Below are 26,831 nucleotides of genomic sequence, written 5' to 3'. Positions count from 1 at the left end.
GCAACATCGCGGTGAACGCACATTGGAAGCGTGTATTCGTCATCGCCATACTGGTATATGGGGTGCCATTGGTTACACGTCTCGGTCACCTCTTGTTCGCATTGACGGCACTTTGAACAGTGGACGTTACATTTCAAATGTGTTTCGACTCGTGGCTCTACCTTTCATTCGATTCTTGCGAAACCTTACATTTCAGCAGGATAATGCACGAGCGCATGTTGCAGGGGCCTTTCTGGATACAGAAAATGTTCGACTGCTGCCCTAGCCAGCACATTCTCCAGATCTATCACCAATTGAAAACGTCTGGTCAATGGTGGCCGAGCAACTGGCCCGTCACAATACGCCTGTCACTACTCTCGATGAACTGTGGTATCGTGTTGAAGCTGCACGGGCAGCTGTACCTGTACACGCCATCCAAGCTCTGTTTGACTTAATGCCCAGGCGCATCAAGTCCGTTATTACGGCCAGAGGTGGTTGTTCTGGGTACTGATTTCTCAGGACCTATGCAGCCAAACTGCGTGAAAATTTAATCACATGTCAGTTCTAGTATAATATATCAATCCAATGAATACTCTTTTATCATCTGCATTTCCTCTTGCTGTAGCAATTTTAATGGTCAGTAGTGTATTTCTCTTTCGCTAACGTAAATTCTCTTCCTGAGTACGTAATGGATAGTCGCATGTGGTTTAGAATCCAACCGGCCTCGATCGCTTTTTCTTCTCCCCGATACGAGTGAAAGCCCTCCGCGAGATTACAGCCGGAGAAGGAGCAAACAGAGAAATCGCACAGCGGCGGCACTTCCCAGCGAGAGCTAAACGCCGGCCGATTCCATAGCGGCGACAGGCCAGCTTTCATCGCACACTCTCCACCCTGCCATTATGCCGACAGCGCGCCGATTACGTCACGGCCGCTGCAGTCCGTCTGCCTGAAAGGCGCATGCGCAGTCCGCCCTATCGTCTCTGCCTTAATTGTAACCTCTCTGACTGGCTGGGCTCCGGCCATTGTTTTCTAACGAGGCGGCACACGTCGATTCCGTCACTGGCAGTGCACCAGAGATTGTGTCACAGAGAGAAAGTGAAGCGCGACTATTGGGAGCACGTTGCATTACTAACAGGCAATGACAATCCCCCAACACTTCTACCGCATCCGCATTCAGAAAACCACTATGAAGCAGGGATGGCAGTTATCGCTGAAACAGCCGGTTTTCAGTTACTTTTCAACATTAGTTTAACCTGTGTTAAAACCACGGAAAATAACAGGTTTCTGTAACAACACATTCTCATATTTTTATTCCTAATATTTCCTATACTAACGTAAAAATCTAACAAAGATTGAAAGATTTTGACACAGTGTTTTGAGATACGCAGAATCAAAATATTAAATTAGTCTAATAAAAGAAACCTTTGTCTGTCCGCCATTCTCAGCTTTTCTCGAAAAGTGACTAGTGGTATATATATATATATATATATATATATATATATATATATATATATATATATATATATCCTCCTACTGATTCAAATCTTTTAAAACTTCGCAGAAACATCGGGTTGTATTTATTTATTTTATTTTATACATCTAGTTCCGTAGGACCAAACTGAAAAGCGAATCTCCAAGATCTTGGAACGTGTCAGTAAACGAAATTACAACATAAAACTAATAACAGATAAAATGAAATGTTTATGAACCCAAAGAAAGACAAGCCATAATTTTATGTAAACGCAGTCACCAGTGTAACACAAGTATTAGCTTAATTTTTCAAGGAACTCGACAGGATAGAAGGAATGACCCAAGAGGAAACGTTTCAGTTTCTATTCTAAAGTGCGTGCATTACTGGTAAGATTTTTGAATTCTAGTGTTAGCTTATCGAAAATGGATGCAGCACACCTTTCCGCACAAGAGTTAAGGAAGTCCGATCAAATTGCAGGATGGATTTCTGCAACTGAGCAAAAGATGCTAGTTCTTGGGGATATTGTTAACAAGAATATGTCAGAATAGCCAGATTAGTGAACGGGGGTCCACAAGAGGTTCGCCAGCTTACACCACTTACTGCCCGAATCGTCAGCTCCTTAGCCAGATATCCTTTGAGAATGGTAAGAGTTACCTCATATAACAACATATGTCATAAGCGAATGAAAGTAAGCAAAATAGACCAATTTTCGTATCGAAGTATCGCTTACTTCAGATATCGTTCGAATAGCAGAAATGGCAGCATTATGTCTTTGAACAAGATTCTGAGGATCATACCACTATTTGGACATTACGAGTAGTCCGTGCTGAAGGGTGAAAACCGAGGTTGAATAAGTGTTTCTCGTGTTAGTTGGCAGTTTTCAATGGCTACAAACAGATAAAGGCGTGCCGGCCGCGGTGGTCTCGCGGTTCTAGGCGCGCAGTCCGGAACCGTGCGACTGCTACGGTCGCAGGTTCGAATCCTGCCTCGGGCATGGATGTGTGTGATGTCCTTAGGTTAGTTAGGTTTAAGTAGTTCTAAGTTCTAGGGGACTTATGACCACAGCAGTTGGGTCCCATAGTGCTAAGAGCCATTTTTTTTAGATAAAGGCATGTTATGTAGGCACAGGCAACAGATTACCGAGTGAATTGTTCGTCCAGGGACTGGGTGTTACTGTTCTCCCCGTCGACGTGCAACTCGCTTTACCTGTGGTCCAGCCTGTGTGATTGTTCCATTTCACATTCCTACAAACTGTGCCACCATGGTTTTTTATCAGTTGACATATTACAGTTGTAATTCGTTGATATTGTACACATAGCATACAACATTATTTTGATTTTGTGATGCGTACGATTGCACATTTCTGCACATTTTCGGTGCGATGTAACCGCCTTTCTGGCGTTAATAACTGTCGAAGAAAAAAAAAAATACGGTAAAACTCTTCACGATTATCATTCTTGAAGAAGACGGCTGAAATAAAATTTCTTGAAGTTGGAAGGGTGTAACTCAAGATTGTTCTATAAATGTTGGTGTTAACTTCTTTTCGCTTCTCCACTGCAGTAGATTCTTCCTGCAAACTTTTTGAAGTGAAAATGGTCCACAGGGGAGCTCAAAATCTGATATTTTACTGGCCCCGGCGCGATTTCACGTGGGTCTCATATAGGACAATCTGGTCATTGTTACATTTAGTAATTCTACATATACATTTACATTTATACTCCGCAATCCACCCAACGGTGTGTGGCGGAGGGCACTTTACGTGCCACTGTCATTACCTTCCTTTCCTGTTCCAGTCGCGTATGGTTCGCGGGAAGAACGACTGTCTGAAAGCCTCCGTGCGCGATCTAATCTCTCTAATTTTACATTCGTGATCTCCTCTGGAGGTATAAGTAGGGGGAAGCAATATATTAGATACCTCATCCAGAAACGCACCCTCTCGAAACCTGGACAGCAAGCTACACCGCGATGCAGGGCGCCTCTCTTGCAGAGTCTGCCACTCGAGTTTGCTAAACATCTCCGTAACGCTATCACGCTTACCAAATAACCCTGTGACGAAACGTGGCGCTCTTCTTTGGATCTTCTCTATCTCCTCCGTCAACCTTACCTGGTACGGATCCCACAATGATGTGCAATACTCAAGTATAGGTCGAACGACTGTTTTGTAAGCCACCTCCTTTGTTGATAGACCACATTTTCTAAGGACTCTCCCAATGAATCTCAACATGCCACCCGCCTTACCAACAATTAATTTTGTATGTCATTCCACTTCAAATCGTTCCGCATCCATACTCCCAGATATTTTACAGAAGTAACTGCTACAAGTGTTTGTTCCGCTATCATATAATCATACAATAAAGGATCCTTCTTTCTACGTATCCGCAATACATTACATTTGTCTATGTTAAGGGTCAGTTGCCACTCCCTGCACCAAGTCCCTATCCGCTGCAGATCTTCCTGCATTTCGCTGCAATTTTCTAATGCTTTGTATACTACAGTTGTTAGTTACAATCACACAAGTTCTTGAAAATTACAGAAAATGTAATCATTCGCTGAAACTACATTATCCCAAGTATTCCCACCATGTTTCCTGCTTCAAATACACTCTTGGAAATTGAAATAAGAACACCGTGAATTCATTGTCCCAGGAAGGGGAAACTTTATTGACACATTCCTGGGGTCAGATACATCACATGATCACACTGACAGAACCACAGGCACATAGACACAGGGAACAGAGCATGCACAATGTCGGCACTAGTACAGTGTATATCCACCTTTCGCAGTAATACAGGCTGCTATCCTCCCACGGAGACGATCGTAGAGATGCTGGATGTAGTCCTGTGGAACGGCTTGCCATGCCATTTCCACCTGGCGCCTCAGTTGGACCAGCGTTCGTGCTGGACGTGCAGACCGCGTGAGACGACGCTTCATCCAGTCCCAAACATGCTCAATGGGGGACAGATCCGGAGATCTTGCTGGCCAGGGTAGTTGACTTACACCTTCTAGAGCACGTTGGGTGGCACGGGATACATGCGGACGTGCATTGTCCTGTTGGAACAGCAAGTTCCCTTGCCGGTCTAGGAATGGTAGAATGATGGGTTCGATGACGGTTTGGATGTACCGTGCACTATTCAGTGTCCCCTCGACGATCACCAGTGGTGTACGGCCAGTGTAGGAGACCGCTCCCCACACCATGATGGCGGGTGTTGGCCCTGTGTGCCTCGGTCGTATGCAGTCCTGATTGTGGCGCTCACCTGCACGGCGCCAAACACGCATACGACCATCATTGGCACCAAGGCAGAAGCGACTCTCATCGCTGAAGACGACGCGTCTCCATTCGTCCCTCCATTCACGCCTGTCGCGACACCACTGGAGGCGGGTTGCACGATGTTGGGGCGTGAGCGGAAGACGGCCTAACGGTGTGCGGGACCGTAGCCCAGCTTCATGGAGACTGTTGCGAATGGTCCTCGCCGATACCCCAGGAGCAACAGTGTCCCTAATTTGCTGGGAAGTGGCGGTGCGGTCCCCTACGGCACTGCGTAGGATCCTACGGTCTTGGCGTGCATCCGTGCGTCGCTGCGGTCCGGTCCCAGGTCGACGGGCACGTGCACCTTCCGCCGACCACTCGCGACAACATCGATGTACTGTGGAGACCTCACGCCCCACGTGTTGAGCAATTCGGCGGTACGTCCACCCGGCCTCCCGCATGCCCACTATACGCCCTCGCTCAAAGTCCGTCAACTGCACATACGGTTCACGTCCACGCTGTCGCGGCATGCTACCAGTGTTAAAGACTGCGATGGAGCTCCATATGCCACGGCAAACTGGCTGACACTGACGGCGGCGGTGCACAAATGCTGCGCAGCTAGCGCCATTCGACGGCCAACACCGCGGTTCCTGGTGTGTCCGCTGTGCCGTGTGTGTGATCATTGCTTGTACAGCCCTCTCGCAGTGTCCGGAGCAAGTATGGTGGGTCTGACACACCGGTGTCAATGTGTTCTTTTTTCCATTTCCAGGAGTGTATGTGTACATTATTTGTTAGTGTAGTCGGAATTTCAATACATAATCCAGCAGCCCTAATAGACAATGTTTACATTCTCAATTTAATTTCCTATTGTGATTTACAGTATTTAAAAAGTGAATAGATGTCGGTATGTTAAACAATAGCACGACAAAGAGTTGTTGAGGTACACTGTGTGATCAAAGGTATCCGGACACTTGGCTGAAAATGGCTTACAAGTTCGTGGCGCCATCCATCAGCAATGCTGGAATTCAGTATGTTTATGGCCCATCATTAGCTCTGATGACAGCTTCCAGTCTCGCAGGCATACTTTTAGTCAGGTGCTGGGAGGTTTCTTGAGGAATGGCAGGCCATTCTTCACGGAGTGCTGCACTGAGGAGAGGGCCTACCTCGAAGTCTGCGTTCCAAAGGTGTTCAATAGGATTCGTGTCAGGACTCTGTGCAGGCCAGTCCACTACAGGGATGTTATAGTCGTCTAACCACTCCGCCTTAAACCTTGCATTATGAACAGGTGCTGGATCGTGTTTGAAGATGCAATCGCCATCACCGAATTGCTCTTCAACAGTGGGAAGCAAGAAGGTGCTTAAAACATTCCGTGATCCATGGCTCGGAGGACTTCATGTGAGAAAAGTGCGAGAGAGTTTCACATTACGGATGTTTTGGGACCTATACTGGTTGTCATGGAGGAGGTCATTCTGTTGGGTCTTTCTTATTACGTCCAAGGTAAGAATATGTTCTAGGAGTCTACAAGAAATGCATGTCAGTGACACACACACACACACACACACACACACACACACACACGCACGCACGCACACACACACACACACACACACACACACACACACACACACACACACACACACAGTTCCAGGCAGCAGATGAGAAGCGAAGCCACGTAACCGTCAGTTTGCTGGCGCCAGGGAACTGTCTCACCGGCTTGGGCCGGCTTTCACCCGCATTTCGTCAGCTTCACCGACTTACGCCAGTGCTACTGCGATTCAAATCTCCCCTACTTCCCGTGCCCCGCGGTCGTCTAAAAAACAAATACGGGTGATCAAAAAGTCAGTATACATTTGAAAACTTAATAAACCACGGAATAATGCAGATAGAGAAGTAAAAATTGACACACATGCTTGGAATGACATACGGTTTTATTACAACCACCCCATATTGCTAGACGCGTGAAAGATCTCTTGCGCGCGTCGTTTGGTGACGATCGTGTGCTCAGCCGCCACTTTCGTCACACTTGGACTCCCAGGTCCCCAGACCTCAGTCCGTGCGATTATTGGCTTTGGGGTTACCTGAAGTCGCAAGTGTATCGTGATCGACCGACATTTCTGGGGTTGTTGAAAGACAACATCCGACGCCAATGCCTCTCCATAACTCCGGAGATGCTTTACGCTGCTGTTCACAACATTATTCCTACACTACAGCTGTCGGTGAGGAATGATGGTGGACATATTGAGAATTTCCTGTAAAGAACATCATCTTTGCTTTGTCTAACTTTGTTATGCTAATTATTGCTATTCTGATCAGATGAAGCTCCATCTGTCGGACATTTTTTGAACTTTTGTATTTTTTTGGTTCTAATAAAACCCCATGCCATTCTAAGCATGTGTGTCAATTTGTACCTCTCTCTCTCTCTCTCTCTCTCTCTCTCTCTCTCTCTCTCTCTCTCTACATTATTCCGTGATTTATTCAGTTTTCAATTTTATACTGACTTTTTGATCACCCGGCACTAGTTGTTGTTGGTGTTGTTGTTGTCTTCAGTCCAGAGACTGGTTTGACGCAGCTCTCCATGCTACTCTATCCTGTGCAAGCTTCTTCATCTCCCAGTACCTACTGCAACCTACATCCTTCTGAATCTGCTTAGTGTATTCATCTCTTGGTCTCCCTCTACTATGCTGCCCTCCAATGCTAAATTGGTGATCCCTCGATGTCTCAGAACATGTCCTATCAACCGATCCCTTCTTCTAGTCAAGTTGTGCCACAAACTCCTTCTCCCTAATTCATTTCAATACCTCCTTATTAGTTATGTGATCTACCCATCTAATCTTCAGCATTCTTCTGTAGTACCACATTTCGAAAGCTTCTATTCTCTTCTTGTCTAAACTATTTATCGTCCACGTTTCACTCTCATACACGGCTACACTCCATACAAATACTTTCAGAAACGACTTCCTGACCCATAAATCTATACTCGACGTTAATAAATTTCTCTTCTTCAGAAACGCTTTCCTTGCCATTGCCAGTCTACATTTTATATCCTCTCTACTTCGACCATCATCAGTTATTTTGCTCCCCAAATATCAAAACTCCTTTACTACTTTAAGTGTCTCATTTCCTAATCTAATTCCCTCAGCATCACCCAATTTAATTAGACTACATTCCATTATCCTCGTGTTGCTTTTGTTGATGTTCCTCTTATATCGTCCTTTCAAGACACTATCCATTCCGTTCAACTGCTCTTCCAAGTCCTTTGCTGTCTCTGACAGAATTACAATGTCATCGGCAAACCTCAAAGTTTTTATTTCTTCTCCGTGGATTTTAATATCTACTCCAATTTTTTTTTTTACTTCACTGCTTGCTCAATATACAGGTTGAATAACATTGGGGACAGGCTACAACCCTGTCTCACTCCCTTCCCAACCGCTGCTTCACTTTCATGCCACTCGACTCTAATAACTGCTATCTGCTTTCTGTACAAATTGTAAATAACCTTTCGCTCTCTGTATTTTACCCCTGCCACCTTTAGAATTTGAAATAGAGTATTCCAGTCAACATTGTCAAAAGCTTTCTCTAAGTCTACAAAAGCTAGAAACGTAGGTTTGCCTTTCCTTAATCTTTCTTCTAAGATAAGTCGTAAGGTCAGTATTGCCTCACATGTTCCAACATTTCTACAGAATCCAAACTGATCTTCCCCGAGGTCGGCTTCTACTAGTTTCTCCATTCGTCTGTAAACAATTCGCGTTAGTATTTTGCAGCTGTGGCTTATTAAACTGATAGTTCGGTAATTTTCACATCTGTCAACACCTGCTTTCTTTGGGATTGGAATTATTATATCCTTCTTGAAGTCTGAGAGGATGTCGCCTGTCTCATACAACTTGCTCACCAGATGGTAGAGTTTTGTCAGGACTGGTTCTCCCAAGGCTGTCAGTAGTTCTAATGGAATGTTTTTGTCTACTCCTGGGGCCTTGTTTCGACTCAGGTCTTTCAGTGCTCTGTCAAACTCTTCACGCAGTATCGTATCTCCCATTTCATCTTCATCTACATCCTCTTCCATTTCCATAACATTGTTCTCAAGTACATCGGCCTTGTATAGACCCTCTATATACTCCTTCCACCTTTCTGCCTTCCCTTCTTTGCTTAGAACTGGGTTTCCATCTGAGCTCTTAATATTCATACAAGTGGTTCTCTTTTCTTCAAAGGTCTCTTTAATTTTCCTGTAGGCAGTATCTATCTTAGTAAGATAAGCCTCTACATCCTTACATTTATCCTGTAGCCACGCCTGCTTAGCCATTTTGGACATCATGTCGATCTCATTTTTGAGATGTTTGCATTCCTTTTTGCCTGCTTCATTTACTGCATTTTTATATTTTCTCCTTTCTTCTGTTACCGAAGGATTTCTACTAGCCGTCGCCTTTTTACCTACTTGATCCTCTGCTGCCTTCACTACTTCATCCCTCAGAGCTACCCATTCTTCTTCTACTGTATTTCTTTCCCCCATTCCTGTCAATTGTTCCCTTATGCTCTGAAACTCTGTACAACCTCTGGTTTAGGCAGTTTATCCAGGTCCCATCTGCTTAAATTCCGACCTTCTTGCAGTTTCTTCAGTTTTAATCTACAGTTCATAACCAATAGATTGTGGCCAGAGTCCACATCTGCCCCCGGAAGTGTCTTACAATTTAAAACCTGGTTCCTAAATCTCTGTCTTACCATTATATAATCTATCTGAAATCTGTCAGTATCTCCAGGCTTCTTCCATGTATACAATCTTGTTTTATGGTTCTTGAACCAAGTGTTAGCTATGATTAAGTTGTGCTCTGTGTAAAATTCTACCAGGCGGCTTCCTCTTTCATTTCTTAGCCCCAGTCCATATTCACCTACTACGTTTCCTTCTCTCCATTTTCGTACTACCGAACTCCAGTCACTCGTGACTATTAAATTTTCGTCTCCCTTCACTATCTGAATAATTTCTTTCTTCGTCATTGCCTCCGAAAGTCCCCACAGTGCGTTGTTATCAGTTCGGCTTTAGGGAAGGTAAACACACCAGAGTGGCATTTCTGACCTTACAGTCGATACTGGATGCAAGGCCTTACGCACAATCATAGAATTTGCCCACCTGGAACAGCGTTCGACAATAAAGGGGTGCCGTAAGTTTTTAATTCTGCCGAAGTTAGGTGTACAGTGTACCAAAAAGAAGAATGAAAGATCAAGAGGCTAGATTTCACACTGAAAATGTTGCCGTTGTTCACGTCTACTGTTCAACCCGTCTTTCGAATAAGCGATGAATAGCAAAGTTTACGAAATAAATTTTCAACTTTTGCTACGATGCGGCATCGAGAGAACTCCTGAATGAAAATTGATGCCAGACAAAGATTCTAACCCGGATTTCCCGTTTTCCGCGGGCAGTCGCTTTAACAGCTTCTGCTATCCGAACACCTGTGCCATCTGTCCCAAATCGCCATATGCCGCACACAGTTTTATTGTTCCTCTTCGGTCACAGTCCTGTTGTACTGCCGCGAGAGGTCGGACGTTATTGTGCATCTGCACTGGATGATCGCTATGCCTGTATTATACTACGTAGGGATGTGGGGGACTTCTGGGGCCATTGGGTTTGTTTTGCTGAGGACCGCGGCACGGGAAGACAGAGGTGATGTGAATTGCAGTACCACCCGATGCTCCACTCGCGAACACTGCATGGTCTAACAACGCCATAGAAGAAGCATGCCCTATCCGAATCTGAGCTGGAGTCTGACGGTTTTGTTAATTCTGCCTTCCCAGTTCTTGTGATACTCCCTCCATAGACACTTTCTTTCCCTAACACACATTTCTCCATTTCACACCCTTACAGGCTGAATTTTCTAACTGATTTCTAACCGAGAAGTCAGATACATATTTTCATAAATGTAGCTAACTTTAAAAATGCTTTAGCAGTTCTGTAGTAAAGATTTATTTTAAAAGAAACTTTCACCGGGAACTTCACCATCTTAGGAGTTGAATTTCCACAAATGCTGAAACACGTATTATTTTTATTTCTGACCGAGAAACCATGTGCCAAATTTCGTACGTCTAGCTTCGAAATTCCCTTAATGGCGACAAAACTTTCATCCCTATTTCAGTCCCTCAGGGGAGGAATTTCAAAAAATCGCTTCTTAAACGATGCCTACAGTGTAAGATCCACACCGTCTCCAAATTTCAACTTTCTATCATTGGCGGTTTAAGCGGTGAGATGAAGAGTCAATCAGTCAGGACATCCAAGATAAAGATTTCTTTGCGGCCGGAACAAAAAAGCTTGTAGACTCTGGAACAAGTGCATAAATGCTCAAGGGGATTATGTTGAAAAGTAGGAAATGTGCTGTTTTTGAAAAATAAACGCTTTTTTCTCCAGACCAATTTGCCTCTCTCATTATTGAATGACCCTCGTACAAAGCATCTTTGGAGCTCCCGGTTATTTTACAGATCAGCTAATGTGTTAAACATCGGTCATCAGGTATGTACATGACAAAAAAATGTGAAAAAAATTAAAATTGTGTTAAAAGTTTGTTGGAAATCGACAAGTCATCTTGCTATCGAACATCGCACGAGTACAGTCTATTAGCGCTCAGTTTCAAGAAAAAGGCAGTTTTTAACGCATCTCAATGTTTGTGACGTAATCTCTCGTGAAGTGTGTGTTCTACATTGATATAATTGTACAGGCACATTCAGTGCTGTACGTGGAAATGTGTTCCCAATAGGATATCTAGTAAAGGAGTAATAAATTAAAACGTCTTGTGTCTTGCTGAAGTTTGCTTAAACAACGAAAATGTACTAACAAGGGGAGGCCGCCAATTGTGAAATTCAGATTCGATTCATACTGCGCATAATAAAAGCTCATGCCCAGAGGTGTAATGTGGCAAAGCACCAAGATGCACTTCTTAGCCGTTGTCGAGAAAATAAACAGTTAAAAGAAACCGTTGCGGTGAAATACTCTCTAGGATTAGTACTTTCATACAGCGTCGTGGCGCAGCGGTAAGCGCTCGGGTTCGTAATCCGAAGGTCGCTGGATCGAATCTCGCGCCATGCAACATTTTTTTTATTATTAGTTTTTTGTAATTCAAATATATATATAAACTATTAATGAATTGCTTACGCATGTTGATGAAGGCGGATCGCTCTCCAATTGTACCGCCTCCATTTTTCCGTTTTTTTAACAGGGTGTACCAAAACTCTCACGTCCGCACTGATTGTCGACGATGTTATAAGTTGCGCTAGGGACCGCATCTACCTTCTTTCGAAGTTAGCAGGCAACTACGCTGTTATGCGGCGGCTCGTTTCGGCCCATTCAACATCTGTCCTTCAAGTGTAACGAGCGAGTAACGGAATTTATATTTAATACCTGCCACATCAATTTTGTGTTCGTGGGGTTTCTATTCTAATTCGAACGTTTGACTTGCGGTATACGTATTCGTTTCGGAATACCGTTTCTACGTCTTCCGTTAACTATACGTGGTTAACATTATGAAGACAATTAATAACATTTGTGAAATACAACTTTGTTTGCGGAATACATAATGATGTTCGAAGTCGCCAGTTTTTCCACGACAAACGACTTCCAACAACTTATTATATGCATAATTGTTGCAACTCATTGCCGGGAATTATATATATACTCCTGGAAATTGAAATAAGAACACCGTGAATTCATTGTCCCAGGAAGGGGAGACTTTATTGACACATTCCTGGGGTCAGATACATCACATGATCACACTGACAGAACCACAGGCACATAGACACAGGCAACAGAGCATGCACAATGTCGTAGAGATGCTGGATGTAGTCCTGTGGAACGGCTTGCCATGCCATTTCCACCTGGCGCCTCAGCTGGACCAGCGTTCGTGCTGGACGTGCAGACCGCGTGAGACGACGCTTCATCCAGTCCCAAACATGCTCAGTGGGGGACAGATCCGGAGATCTTGCTGGCCAGGGTAGTTGACTTACACCTTCTAGAGCACGTTGGGTGGCACGGGATACATGCGGACGTGCATTGTCCTGTTGGAACAGCAAGTTCCCTTGCCGGTCTAGGAATGGTAGAACGATGGGTTCGATGACGGTTTGGATGTACCGTGCACTATTCAGTGTCCCCTCGACGATCACCAGTGGTGTACGGCCAGTGTAGGAGATCGCTCCCCACACCATGATGCCGGGTGTTGGCCCTGTGTGCCTGAATTGAATCTGAATTTCACAATTGGCGGCGTCCCCTTGTAAGCGATAAACTTTTTTCCGTTCATAATTTTGTGGGGGACGTCGGCGAGGAAAAAAATTTCGTAAACGTTTTTAATTATGTGTAAAGTTTGTTGCAAGTTGCAAAGTGCTGTCATTATCAAATACTACATGGTAAAAATCCAGGTGTCTGCGCGCCGACAGTTCCACTCGGTTAAGACGAACACAGGCACAAACTTCTGACATACGCTTACAGTGGGTGGCGCAGGTAAATGCGACCCATGTAAGTGTAAAGGAAGTGCAGTGAAATTACAAAAACGGAGAGCTGAAATGGACGTACCATATTGCGGATTCTCAGCCCCCCAATTGCGCCAATCTGGATCATTGACGCACCCATCCAAATGCAAGTGGGCTACGTCGCTCAGCGAAACGAGAATGCCGATACTAATTCCCAAAAAACCCCGCGGGCAATCGTGCAGTCTTAAAGTCCTAACGCAAACCGCTCACAAGTTACGACCATTTTATTTCATACAGTTAAATAACTGTCACCCTTTGTCTTACGTAAAAGGTTTGCAGTATGAAGATTGAATCGAGAATGAATTTTCCAGATCGTGTCATCGCCCTGGATGACACACATCTGATCATGTGGGACTGAAGTATTTTGTAAGTACGTGTTGCAGTCACTGTTGAAAGACTATGTATTCGCAATTGTTCATTCCTTATAATCACGAGAAACTTCGCTTCCAGCTTCAATTGTTAGACATTAACTATCAATTATTTCATAGTTACTCGACTACTCGACTACGACTACCTGGTACCACTACCGTTTGTTCTGACGGCATAAAACATGGAGGAGGTCGTTCAATTTGGAGGATGATATGTTCACCGGACTTGGTTACGATGTGACGTCATTATGACGTATACACGCTACATCGAAAACGATGGAAACAGTATATCGACTATTCGACCTTTGTGAACTTTCGAGAGATTGTGACAGGGTAGCGCTGTGCTCTGCGCCATTCGTTTAAATGTGTTTTGCGTTCCTTGTGTTTAAATCGTGTATTCTACTGTGTTTGTGTCCTGTGCATTGTTTTTCGTTTGCTCGTCTCTAATTATGTGTTCAGCTTTCGAGAGACTAATGAGAGGAAACCTTACCACCATGAAATGCTTTGACACTATCATACCACCATGAAATGCTTTGACACTGCATTCAATCATTTCATACGTCAATCAGTACTAGACACTAACCTTTGGTTAAGATTACATTGAGAAATCCACTTCTCCTCGTATTTCATCTCCGGTTGACGATTTTTCTTCAACAATGCCTCATATTTTTCTTTTTACGTTCGAAATTCAATCATTCTACACATCAGTCATTACTGGACACTAAGGTACCTGTCTCTGCGGTCCGAGTGTAAAATTACTTGGAATTATGGTTGATAAAAGACTATCTTGGGGTGGACATATAAATTACTTAGCTAACAAACTTGCACGAGTTCTCTTTCAGCTATATAAATTAAGAAAAAAAAGTCAGCAAGAGTATGCTACTACAATCTAATATGCACTGACAAGACCAATTGTATGAAACCATACTAAAATGTTGATAATAAATAAATATTATTTTCGGCGTAAGCATTCAATACAACAATCACACATCTAATCTGGTCGCGACATAAGAAGACTTCACTTTTTTACGTGGTGTTTTCAAGGCCACGGTCAGGAATATTTCTATTATTTTCTATCTTTTATTTTGGCGAAATACATATACGCTGCCACACTGAGCTGTTTTCGGAATCGCACGTGTCAAAACAAACCACTAGCTGATGACAGTTTAGAATCTCGAACGTTCGTAAAAGTCGATAGGTGTGTTAATCGACTAAAGCGTATAAACGTCATAATGACGTCACATCAAATCCAGGTTGGGTGAACTTAGCATCCTCCGTTCAATTTGTGTGGCAGTGCTGCCGCTCCATGTTATTCCATCTCTTTGGCAGAACGGCACAGAACTACTGCGCTTCACTTCGTACTACGCGATGTGAAGGAATTCTGCTATGTCTGAAGCAAAACAATGCGACCTGAGAAGTTGTTTAGCGGATGCGTGGACGGAGGGTAATATCGAGACGACGATGTAACGGTAGGTGCAACATGGATGTGCAATGGTGAAGAGCGTGATGCATGAAGCAGTTCGCGTGTTATGCAGCAGTTAACATCCAATGGCTTGTGAATTACAGTGCATTCACTTTGCAAGTGTACGAACACATGTGACAGCCGAGACGTATGCTGCGTCATCGGCTTGCAGTAGACAATCTCTACAATCGCTACGTAGTTTAATACCACGACGAACAGCGACGACACGGTGATAATACGAGTTACCTAACTGCAAAACAGGTGTAAGAACAGCGTGTTGTTTTACAAATGGGCAACAATGAACTTGTCTGCTGCAGACATAAATGACAATGAATCGGCCGTTTTAAGACGGCAGCGCACCTCATCTCCAGCGATAATGCCTTCTGTAACGTCTGTGCGCGCTGACGAGTACATCTGTCGCTTCCCAACCTCTTTGGCGCGCTACCCTCCCGCTACTGCCAACCGCCGAGGAACTGTTTGAAACATCTGCCGGCGGCTAACGACTTATCAGATGCTCTCTCTCTCTCTCTCTCTCTCTCTCTCTCTCCCTCCGGCGCTGTCTCGCGCATTTTGACGACGAGGGCGGACGTTGCGAGATGTAAAACAAAAGACGAGAGGCAGGAAGACGAAATGCTGGGCGCCATTGTTCTCTGGCATCAAGGCCCGGCGGCTCTTAAAAGAGATTTATGGATGCGCTCGGCGCACACGGCGATGAAGGGGCAGCAGTCCAGCCGGTAATTGCGTAACGCGCAAGCAACGAACAAACCGCGCATTATGCACGTTCACTTATTCACACTTGCATATACAGTTTGTATTGCAGTTAATAGCGAAAATTGACATTGCTGCAGTATCTAAAGACTGAAGGGCGAGACACCTAATAATTGAAAATGTATATTTTTTTAAATATCCTGCTGATATTTTCAACTACATGATTTTTCGCAAACTGGATGCGGAAAACTTCATCATTTTGTGTGTGTGTGTGGGGGGGGGGTTCCAGCCAGAAAAGGTTTCGGCCATCATGTAAATTGTGTCTTAAGTTTCTTGGAAGTTGCTAAGTTGCAGAGGTAGTTATCTGTCCGAAGTACTGTTTCCACATCCAATTTGCGGAAAATCAGGCAGTTTAAAATGTCGGCAGGGCAAGAACACAAAAGTCATGATATAAAAAAATAATGAGGTAAAATTTCAATCATTAGGTAAGTAGCTTCCCCATCAATCTACAGCAAATTTTGAGTTCAATACCGGTACATTAAACAGCTTGAAATGTCTGATTACTTTACAAAGGAATTAGTGTGTTGATATATTTGCCATTAAGCATATAAAACCTTTATCGATAAACACGCCAAACCCTAATTATGTTGTTTTAGTTTCGTATTATCCACTCACATGCTAACAGGAAGGTATAGTAAAGGTCTGGAAGTCAATAATCGGTCTCGTTATCGAATGAATAATTGTGTGTGTGTGTGTGTGTGTGTGTGTGTGTGTGTGTGTGTGTGTGTGTGCGCGCGCGCGTTTTGTTTTGAACAAAAGCTGGCTCTTCACGTATCTCAATGCTTACAGTGTCGCATCTCTTGAAAAATTATTTATTTTGCGGGAACGTTCACTGGTAAACCTTGACACCTCGCAAAATTATGTTGCGAATACAATTGATAGCACAGGAGTAATGAATTAAAATGTCATGGGGATGCGATAGTCAACGGCGAAAATGTAATATGGGATAATTTTTTTTTCCTTGCATCATTTTGTGAGGGGTGCCACCCAGAAAATGTTTTCAAAGATTTTAAATAATGTGTGAAGTTTGTTGGAAATCGTCAAGTACTTTCATTCTCGAATACTGAATGAACAGATCTCTGAATAATGAATCCCTAACGATTCCTGAAATGTCTAGCTCCAACAACCACTCAGCGTTCAAAATCTGTTAATTCCCTGTCGTGCTGTCATAATCACGTCGGAAAGCTGTTTACAGTAATCACTTGACTGTAAATGACACCTCCGTCAATGCACTACCCTTTTATGCCTTGTGTACACGATACTACCGCTACCTGTATACGTGCATATTGGTGTCCTATGACTTCTCACTTCAGTATATGCTTTCGAAAGTTGAGTCACAGCGATATTTCTGACGCAGAGGTCCGCAAATATTCAGAAACCGTACTTGAACTATATTAAGCTGAAAATATTGGTTCGCATGGTGTGACACATTAGCACGATAAGGAAGACCTTTTTTCGATATTGTGAAATCTTCTCTAAAGGAATATTTGGAATAAAAAATTTTCCGTCTATTATTTTTTTTTATTAACCATGAACTAACCCGCCCCTCGTGGTCTCGCGGTAGCGTTCTCGCTTCCCGAGCAAGGGGTCCCGGGTTCGATTCCCGGCGGGGTCACGGATTTTTCCTGCCTCGAGATGACAGGGTGTTGTGTCGTCATCATCATCATCATCATCATCATTCATCCCCATTACGGTCGGAGGAAGGCAACGGCAAACCACCTCCATTAGGACCTTGCCTAGTAAGGCCGTGCGGGTCTCCCGCATCGTTCCCCTACGCTCTGTAAAGAAGCATGGCACTTCATTTCCATTTCTCAACTTTAGATAGAGGTAAATTACAATTATTCGATACGAATTAAATGACTCCGCAAGTTGATGGATGAATATGATTTGCGAGCAAATTCAGATAAAAAGTTGTAACGCGGTCGTTACATTTCTTTACCAGGCTTAATGTCAGATGCTCTACTATCTAGTACTCTAGTAGAATTTGAGTTAATAACAGTTAGGCTCAAAAATGGTTCAAATGGCTCTGAGCACTATGCGACTTAACTTCTGAGGTCATCAGTCGCCTAGAACTTAGAACTACTTAAACCTAACTAACCTGAGGACATCACACACATCCATGCCCCAGGCAGGATCGAACCTACAACCGTAGCGGTAGCTCGGTTCCACACTGTAACGCCTAGAACCGCACGGCCACTCCGCCCGGCAATAACAGTTAGGGAAACTTTTTTGACAGGGTATTAAGTAAAACAGAAATAAACTTGTGATAGCGTTGTGACTAGCCTCTCTCGTCCACTGAAATGCATTTTGTGATGCTGGATTGCTTTTGAATCTCTTCAGTCTTCATTCTGTTGTATGCGTAGAAGTTGTTTAGTTATTCCAGAAACTCAGGGAAGAATGTATGGAATTCATTACATTGTTCTGGAGACGGGTACAGCTCATTTACGCGAATCCCTCCGTCTTTTTAATAGTAAAAGCCACGATGGGAGACTTCTAGGCACAGGTGTGTAGTGGCATTGATCCTACATAAAAACTGACTAAGGAGTTGGGACACAGTTTGACGGAGCTGTCGGCCGACCTCCGCCTATGGCATCTGGCGACCTTTGGCGGTGCGCTTTCGGCCCAACCTAAGGCTGATGCGTAACATCCCTGGTAGTGGGGAAATGCTCAAAAATCGGGCCGCCCGGCAACACTCGTCCAAAGGATGCTTTGATGCTGCTCTCCACGCTACGTTATCCCGTGAAAGCCTTTTCACCTCTACATAGCTAATGCGGCTACAACCATTTGAACATGCTTACTGCAGTCGACAGATCGATACAACTGCCACACTGGTTTTTACAGGGAGAGTCAAAAGTCCTTGGACACCTTCGTAAGTAGGAAGATTAAAGAGAAAATTGAAATGTGATGAATGGAACATAGGTTTGCCGTGGGGCCGCAACTTTTGCAGTGAATGTCATTCATGGCCGCCATCTTGACATTCGCCATTTTGGATTCAAGTTTTTTTATGGGAAGGGGGTGTATGACATCAAATAACACACGCTTGAGCTCTGCAACTGGGTGGTGTAATTTGTTTTTGTCTATCTTATACAGTTTAGAAGTTATTAATGTTCAAAGTTACCGTGATACTGACACGTCTTGGGATGGGCAACACGTAGAACATGTGTTGTAGCAGTCGGTATGAAGGTAATTTCCAAACTTTCAACATTAATAATCACTAAACTGTACAATATAGACAAAAACAAATTACACCACTCAATTCCAGAGCTCAAGCGAGTGTTATTTGATGTGTCATACACTCCCCTTCCCATTTTTTAAAAAAATTACTTGAATCCAAAATGGCGGATTTAAAGATGGCGGCAATGAATGACATTCACTCCAAAAGTTGCGGCCCCACATCAAACCTATGTTCCCATCATCACATTTCAATTTTCCCTTTAATCTTCCAACTTATGAAGGTGTCCAAGGACTTTTCACTCGCCCTGTATTTCCGAAACAGCAGCCTCTACTTCCTCCTTCAGGTAGCATCTCAAAGCACTGATTGCATCTCGTTCAAGTTCCCCCACAAAATGAAATGAAACAGTGCCAGGAATCGAACCCAAGTCCTTCATATGGCACCTGGAAATATAATGTGTTTAGCTACGCAGTGGCCGATAAACATAAATTGTAAGAGAGAAATTATTGTTATTGTGGTATGGCTGCATCTTGTGACATGGTACTTCGGTATCTTTCTTGTGATATCTGCTGCATTCCAGTAGAAACACAAAAGGCGATATCTCAATTAACTGCTGGTGGAAAATCTCCTTATCAACTGATTATCTAGGCATTTTTTCTTCTTTAGCCAAGCGACTACTTCTTTGTGATAAAGATAGGATGGTTAGTGTCGTCTGAAGTGTGCTAATCACGAATTCTCGGGTCAGCACAACGCTCCCCTGGATCCGCTACTGAAGTAGCTCCTCTGTTTGCATCCGAGCCCGAGCGCTGCGCGTTCCCAGTCCTTGCACCGAGGAGAGCGTCCTGGCAGCACCGGGAATCGAAAGCGGGTCTTCCGCACGGCAGTACGACACACTGACCACGGAACTATAGAGCTGATGCCCTCACTTGAGAATATAACTAAGCAGTTCAAGTGATCTCTAATGCCGTGTGAAGACTCTCCTCGACGCACATTACACTGTGTTGGGAGTATACACGGTGGTCCATTGGTAGTGACCGGGCCAAATATCTCACGAAATAAGCGTCGAACGAAAAAAAAACTACAAAGAACGAAACTCGTCTAGCTTGAAGGGCGAAACCAGATGGCGCTATTTGTGGCCCGCTAGATGGCTCTGCCATAGGTCAAACGGATACAACTGCGTTTTTTAAAACAGGAACCCCGATATTTTATTACATACTCGTCTAGTACGAAAAGAAATATGAATGTTTTAGTTGGACCACATTTTTCGCTTTCTGATAGATGGCGCTGTAATAGTCACAAACATAGAAGTACGTGGTATCACGTAACATTCCGCCAGTGCGGACGGTATTTGCTTCGTGATACATTCCCCGTGTTAAAATGGACCGTTTACCAATTGCGGAAAAGGTCGATATCGTGTTGATGTATGGCTATTGTGATCAAAATGCCCAATGGGCGTGTGCTATGTATGCTGCTCGGTATCCTGGACGACATCATCCAAGTGTCCGGACCGTTCACCGGATAGTTACGTTATTCAAGGAATCCGAAAGTGTTCGCCCACACGTGAAACGTCAACCACGACCTGCAACATATGATGCCCAAGTAGGTGTTTTAGCTGCTGTCGCGGCTTATCCGCACATTAGTAACAGACAAATTGAGCCAGAATCGGGATTCTCAAAAACATCGATGTTGAGAATGCTACATCAACATCGATTGCACCCGTACCATATTTGTATGCACCAGGAATTGCATGGCGACGTCGTGTACAGTTCCGCCACTGGGCACAAGAGAAATTACGGGACGATGACAGATTTTTTGCACGCGTTCTATTTAGCGACGAAGCGTCATTCACCAACAGCGGTAACGTAAACCGGCGTAATATTCACGTGCGGTTGAAGCGGTATTGAATAGCATATTTCATGACAGGTGGATTCTACGTCGAAGCACGTTCACCGGATCTGACGTCCCCGGATTTCTTCCTGCGGGGAAAGTTGAATGATAATTGCTATCGTGATCCACCGACAACGCCTGACAACATGAGTCAGCGCATTGTCAATGCATGTGCGAACATTACGGAAGGCGAACTACTCGCTGTTGACAGGAATGTCGTTACACGTATTGCCAAATGCATTCAGGTTGACGGACATCATTTTGAGCATTTATTGCATTAATGTGGTATTTAGAGGTAATCACGCTGAAATGATTAAGTTCACATTGGAACAACCGATGTAAAATGTTCAAACGTACCTACGTTCTGTATTTTAATTTAAAAAACCTACCTTTTAGCAACTGTTCGTCTAAAATTGTGAACCATATGTTTATGACTATTACAGCGCCATCCATCACCAAGCAAGAAAAGTGGTCCAACTAAAACATACATATTTCTTTACGTACTACACGAATATGTAATAAAAAATGGGGGTTCCTATCTTAAAAACGCAGTTGATATCCGTTTGACCTATGGCAGCGCCATCTTGCGGGCCAACCATAGCGCCATCTGGTTTCCCCCTTCAAGCTAGACGAGTTTCGTTCTTTGTAGTTTTTTTCGTTTGACGCTTATTTCGTGGCGCGGTCAATGTCAATGGACCACCCTCTGTATGTCCTTGTCCTGTTCCCATGTGAAAAGAATATATGCAATGGAAATGGTGCTGAGCATGTGGTTTAGGATATTGGGACAGACACAGGTGACACACGAGCGGTCCCACACGTTCTATCGGAGACAGATCTGAGGGTTACACAGTTCACACAGAGACATGCCGTGTGTGGATGTGCATTGTTCTGGCGGAATGGCACCACGATACTGTTGAACGAGACATGCGTAGGGATGCAGGATGTCCGTAATGCACTGTTGTGCCGTCAAGAGAGTCTTCAATCAGTATCAGCGGTCATATTTGATCGCTCCCCTACTACGAGGGTGAGTCAAATGAAAACCTCAAATATTTTTTTTTAGATATTATTTATTGTGCAGAAGTGGTACATAGCTGTATCACTTTTCAACATAATCTCCCCCACGCTCAATGCAAGTCCTCCAGCGCTTACAAAGTGCATAAATTCCTTTAGAAAAAAATTCTTTTGGTAGTCCGGGCAACCAGTCATGCACCGCGTGGTGTACCTCTTCATCAGAACGTTAACTTCTTTCCTCCCATTGCGTCTTTGAGTGGTCCAGACATACGGAAATCACTTGGCGGCAAGGTCTGGTGAGTACGGTGGATGAGGAAGACACTCAGAATGCAGGTCTGTGATTGTCGCGGAAGACACTCAGAATGCAGGTCTGTGATTGTCGCAAGTGTTGTACGGGCAGTGTGGGGCCTTGCATTGTCTTGTTGCAAAAGGACACCTGCTGACAGAAATCCACGTCGCTTTGGTTTGATTGCAGGCCGCAGATGATGTTTTGGGAGATCTGTGTGCGATGCACTGGTGAAGTGGTCCCTCTAGGCATGTAACGCTCCAAAATGACGCCTTTTTCGTCCCAAAAGTGTGTCAGCATAACCTTCCCTGCTGATGGTACCGTTGGAAATTTCTTCGTTTCCGGTTGGTGGAAGTGAACCCAGGTTTAGTCCACAGTAACGATTCTTGCAAGGAAAACATCACCTTCTCGTTCAAAGCGCCGAAGAATTTCTTCACAAGCGTCAACACGTCGCTCTCTCATTTCAGGAGTCAGCTGCCGTGGTACCCATCTTGCAGACACTTTGCGAAAGTGGAGCACACCATGCACAATGTGGTGTGCTGACCTGTGACTAATCTGTAAACATGCTGCAATGTTATTCAGTGTCACTCGGCGCTTTTCCTTCACTACGGCTTCGACTGTTGCAATGTTCTGTGCAGTCACAACTCGTTGTGCCTGACCTGGACGAGGAGCATCTTCCACTGAAGTCACACCATTTGCGAACTTCCTACTCCATTCGTAGACTTGCCGCTGTGACAAACATGCACCACCGTACTGAACCTTCATTCGTCGATGAATTTCAATAGGTTTCACACCTTCACTACCCAAAAACCGAATAACAGAACGCTGTTCTTCCCTTGTCAAGTCGCAAGTGGGGCGACCATCTTTATACCGATACTGCGACGGTATATGTGAATCTCCACTATGCTGCCACCTACAGGCCATTCTGCAAGCTGTTTGTAGCACGCTCACCAACGTACAGGATAACGGCGCGAAATTTCGATTTGTTATTACAAATTTGAGGTTTTCATTTGACTCGTATGATCCCACCGAGCGAGGTGGCGCAGTGGCTAGCACACTGCACTCGCATTCGGGAGGACGATGGTTCAATCCCGCGTCCGGCCATCCCGATTTAGGTTTTCCGTGATTTCCCTAAATCGCTCCAGGCAAATGCCGGGATGGTTCCTTTGGAAGGGCACGGCCGACTTCCTTCCCCATCCTTCCCTAATCCGATGAGACCGATGACCTCGATGTCTGGTCTCCTACCCCCACAAAACAAGCCAAGCCAATTATGAAACTTCCTGGCAGATTAAAACTGTGTGCCCGACCGAGACTCGAACTCGGGACCTTAGCCTTTCGTGGCGAAGTGCTCAATGGTTCGCAGATTAGCTTCTGTGAAGTTTGGAAGGTAGGAGACGAGGTACTGGCAGAATTGAAGCTGTGAGGACGGGGCGTGAGTCGTGCTTGGGTAGCTCAGATGGTAGAGAACTTGCCCGCGAAAGGCAAAGGTCCCGCGTTCGAGTCTCGGTCCGGCACACAGTTTTAATCTGCAGAGTGAAAATCTCACTATGTGTATGCAGGTACTTGACAATGGTGATAAATGCTGAAAACCCCGGTCGTATAAGGATTAGTTACTATGAGCAGTTATTCTGGTGCAACTTTCTTCTAATCATGTCATTATCTGACACACAGGGTGTTACAAAAAGGTACGGCCAAACTTTCAGGAAACATTCCTCACACACAAATAAAGAAAAGATGTTATGTGGACATGTTTCCGGAAACGCTTACTTTCCATGTTTGAGCCCATTTTAGTTTCGTCAGTATGTACTGTACTTCCTCGATTCACCGCCAGTTGGCCCAATTGAAGGAAGGTAATGTTGACTTCGGTGGTTCTGTTGACATGCGACTCAATGCTCTACAGTACTAGCATCAAGCACATCAGTACGTAGCATCAACAGGTTAGTGTTCATCACGAACGTGGTTTTGCAGTCAGTGCAATGTTCACAAATGCGGAATTGGCAGATGTCCATTTGATGTACGGATTAGCACGGGGCAATAGCCGTGGCGCGGTACGTTTGTATCGAGACAGATTTCCAGAACGAAGGTGTCCCGACAGGAAGATGTTGGAAGCAATTGATCGGCGTCTTAGGGAGCACGGAACATTCCAGCCTACGACTCGCGACTGGGGAAGACCTAGAACGACGAGGACACCTGCAATGGACGAGGCAATTCTTCGTGCAGTTGACGATAACCCTAATGTCAGCGTCAGAGAAGTTGCTGCTGTACGAGGTAACGTTGACCACGTCACTGTATGGAGAGTGTTACGGGAGAACCAGTTGTTTCCGTACCGTGTACAGCGTGTGCAGGCACTATCAGCAGCTGATTGGCCTCCACGAGTACACTTCTGCGAATGGTTCATCCGACAATGTGTCAATCCTCATTTCAGTGTAAATGTTCTCTTTACGGATGAGGCTCCATTCCAACGTGATCAAATTGTAAATTTTCACAATCAACACGTGTGGGCTGACGAGAATCCACACGCAATTGTGCAATCACGTCATCAACACAGATTTTCTGTGAACGTTTGGGCAGGCATTGTTGGTGATGTCTCGATTGGGCCCCACGTTCTTCCACCTACACTCAATGGAGCACGTTATCATCATTTGATACGGGATACTCTACCTGTGCTGCTAGAACATGTGCCTTTACAAGTACGATACAACATGTGGTTCGTGCACGATGGAGCTCCTGCACATTTCAGTCTAAGTGTTCGTACGCTTCTCGACAACAGATTCGGTGACCGACGGATTGGTAGAGGCTTACCAATTCCGTGGCCTCCACGCTCTCCTGACCTCAACCCTCTCGACTTTCATTTATGGCGGCATTTGAAAGCTCTCGTCTACGCAACCCCGGTACCAAATGTAGAGACTCTTCGTGCTCGTATTGTGGACGGCTGTGATACAATACGCCATTCTCGAGGGCTGCACCAGCGCATCAGGGATTCCGTGCGACGGAGGGTGGATGCACGTATCCTCGCTAACGGAGGACATTTTGAACATTTCCTGTAACAAAGTGTTTGAAGTCACGCTGTCACGTTCTGTTGCTGTGTGTTTCCTTTCCAAGATTAATGTGATTTGAAGGGAATTATAAAATGAGCTCTAACATGGAAAGTAAGCGTTTCCGGACGCATGTCCACATAACATATTTTCTTTCTTTGTGTGTGAGGAATGTTTCCTGAAAGTTTGTCCGTACCTTTTTGTAACACCCTGTATATTATGCTAATGGACCTAAAGAAGAAAAATTGCTCTACAAATATTTCATCAATACTGAAACGGTGTACGCAACTACTAAAAGCCGTGTTTTGATCAAAATCCACATTCTAATCATTCAAAACATCTCTAAAGTTGGTTTTCTCGTCTCTTTCTTAAAATGTAGACGTAATGCGCACTTAACTTGTCCGCAGCTCGTGGTCTAGTGCCTAGCGTTGCTGCCTCTGGATCACGGGGTCCCGGCTTCGATTCCCAGCCGGGTTGGGGATTTTCTCTGCTCAAGGACTGGGTGTTTACGTTGTCCTTATCATTTAATTATCATCATTCGTGACAATGACTAGATTGGACTGAGTGAAGATTGGACTGTGTCAGAACTGGGACTTTGTATGGGCGCTGATAACTGTATAGTTGAGTGCACCACAAACCAAAGTTCATCAAACATCTCACTTAACACTTCGTTTCAACTTCCCTCCTCACTGGCACTGTACATAGAAGATAGAAGAAACAGGTAAAACATAATTGGTAAACACTGAAACACAACATCGTTAACAACTAAGTCTACTGTTGTGGCAATATTTTTGCAACGGCCATTAATGCAGACTGTTGCCAGCCGTTTCCTTGCTCCATGCCCCATAGACATACTTGTGAGCTTCCTACCGTAGTTCCAGACCCCACGTACACTACTTCTGGTGATTCAGTTTAAATGCGCTATAATACCTTTTTCAAAAACATACGCTGCAGTTACAAATATTTTGATAAACATGGGCAGCTACTTCATTAGCGAGATGCAGTTGCTACTAGCCATTAGGAAAACATAAGGCGATGCAGAGGCTGCGCAGCATACTTACGCCCTCTGGACGCTGGTTTTGGTGGCTCGGCCGTCAGGCAGCAGCACGGTCAGGTCCATGCTGCCGGCCAGCAGGTCTGGCGGCGTGTCCTCTGTGACGGGGACCGCCATGCTGGAACACACAAACAAGGGCCGAGGTTAGACGCGTGTCTGCTGGCTGCAGTACTGTCTCACTCCCTGCCAAGCCGTGACACTATCACATACATGGGCAAAATATGCAACAGCTGTATCACTAAACAGCAGGTGTTATGACAAGGTGTTCATATGCCATCGAAGTTGGTTGGTTGGTGGTGGTGGTGGTGGTAGTGGTGGTTGGTTGGTTGGTTTGTGGGATGAAAGGGACCAGACTGCGATGGTCATCGGTCCCTTTTTCCAAAAAAAATTAAAACCGCCCAAAGAGAATAAAAAACAAACAGCAGGAAAGACGTCAGACGACACAGGACGAAAAAGACTCCAACAGAGATCAGACAAAACAAAGTAAAACACACAGAGTGTGACGGTGGTTGGCCGACCATTGGGGAAAAAAAAGAGGAAAAGCCAACCACCAAGAACACATTAAAAACTCAGTTTAAAATCAGAGGCTAAAAGC

General features: G+C 44.6%; 1 protein-coding gene across 1 annotated transcript in view; it reads right to left on the bottom strand.

The window, feature by feature from the left end:
• The window catches only part of LOC126213559 (uncharacterized), a 641,937-nt gene that overhangs the window by 183,962 nt on the left and 431,144 nt on the right, over positions 1–26,831 (bottom strand). The window contains exon 2 of the mRNA XM_049941391.1: positions 26,244–26,354. Within this exon, the coding sequence (XP_049797348.1) occupies positions 26,244–26,354 (111 nt within the window). The remainder of the gene's footprint in view (positions 1–26,243; positions 26,355–26,831) is intronic.

This window comes from Schistocerca nitens, chromosome 11 (genome assembly GCF_023898315.1).
Source record: "Schistocerca nitens isolate TAMUIC-IGC-003100 chromosome 11, iqSchNite1.1, whole genome shotgun sequence".
Classification (NCBI taxonomy): Eukaryota; Metazoa; Arthropoda; class Insecta; order Orthoptera; family Acrididae; genus Schistocerca; species Schistocerca nitens.
Note: the sequence above shows the minus strand (reverse complement) of the source record. Positions and strands in the feature narration are given on the sequence as shown.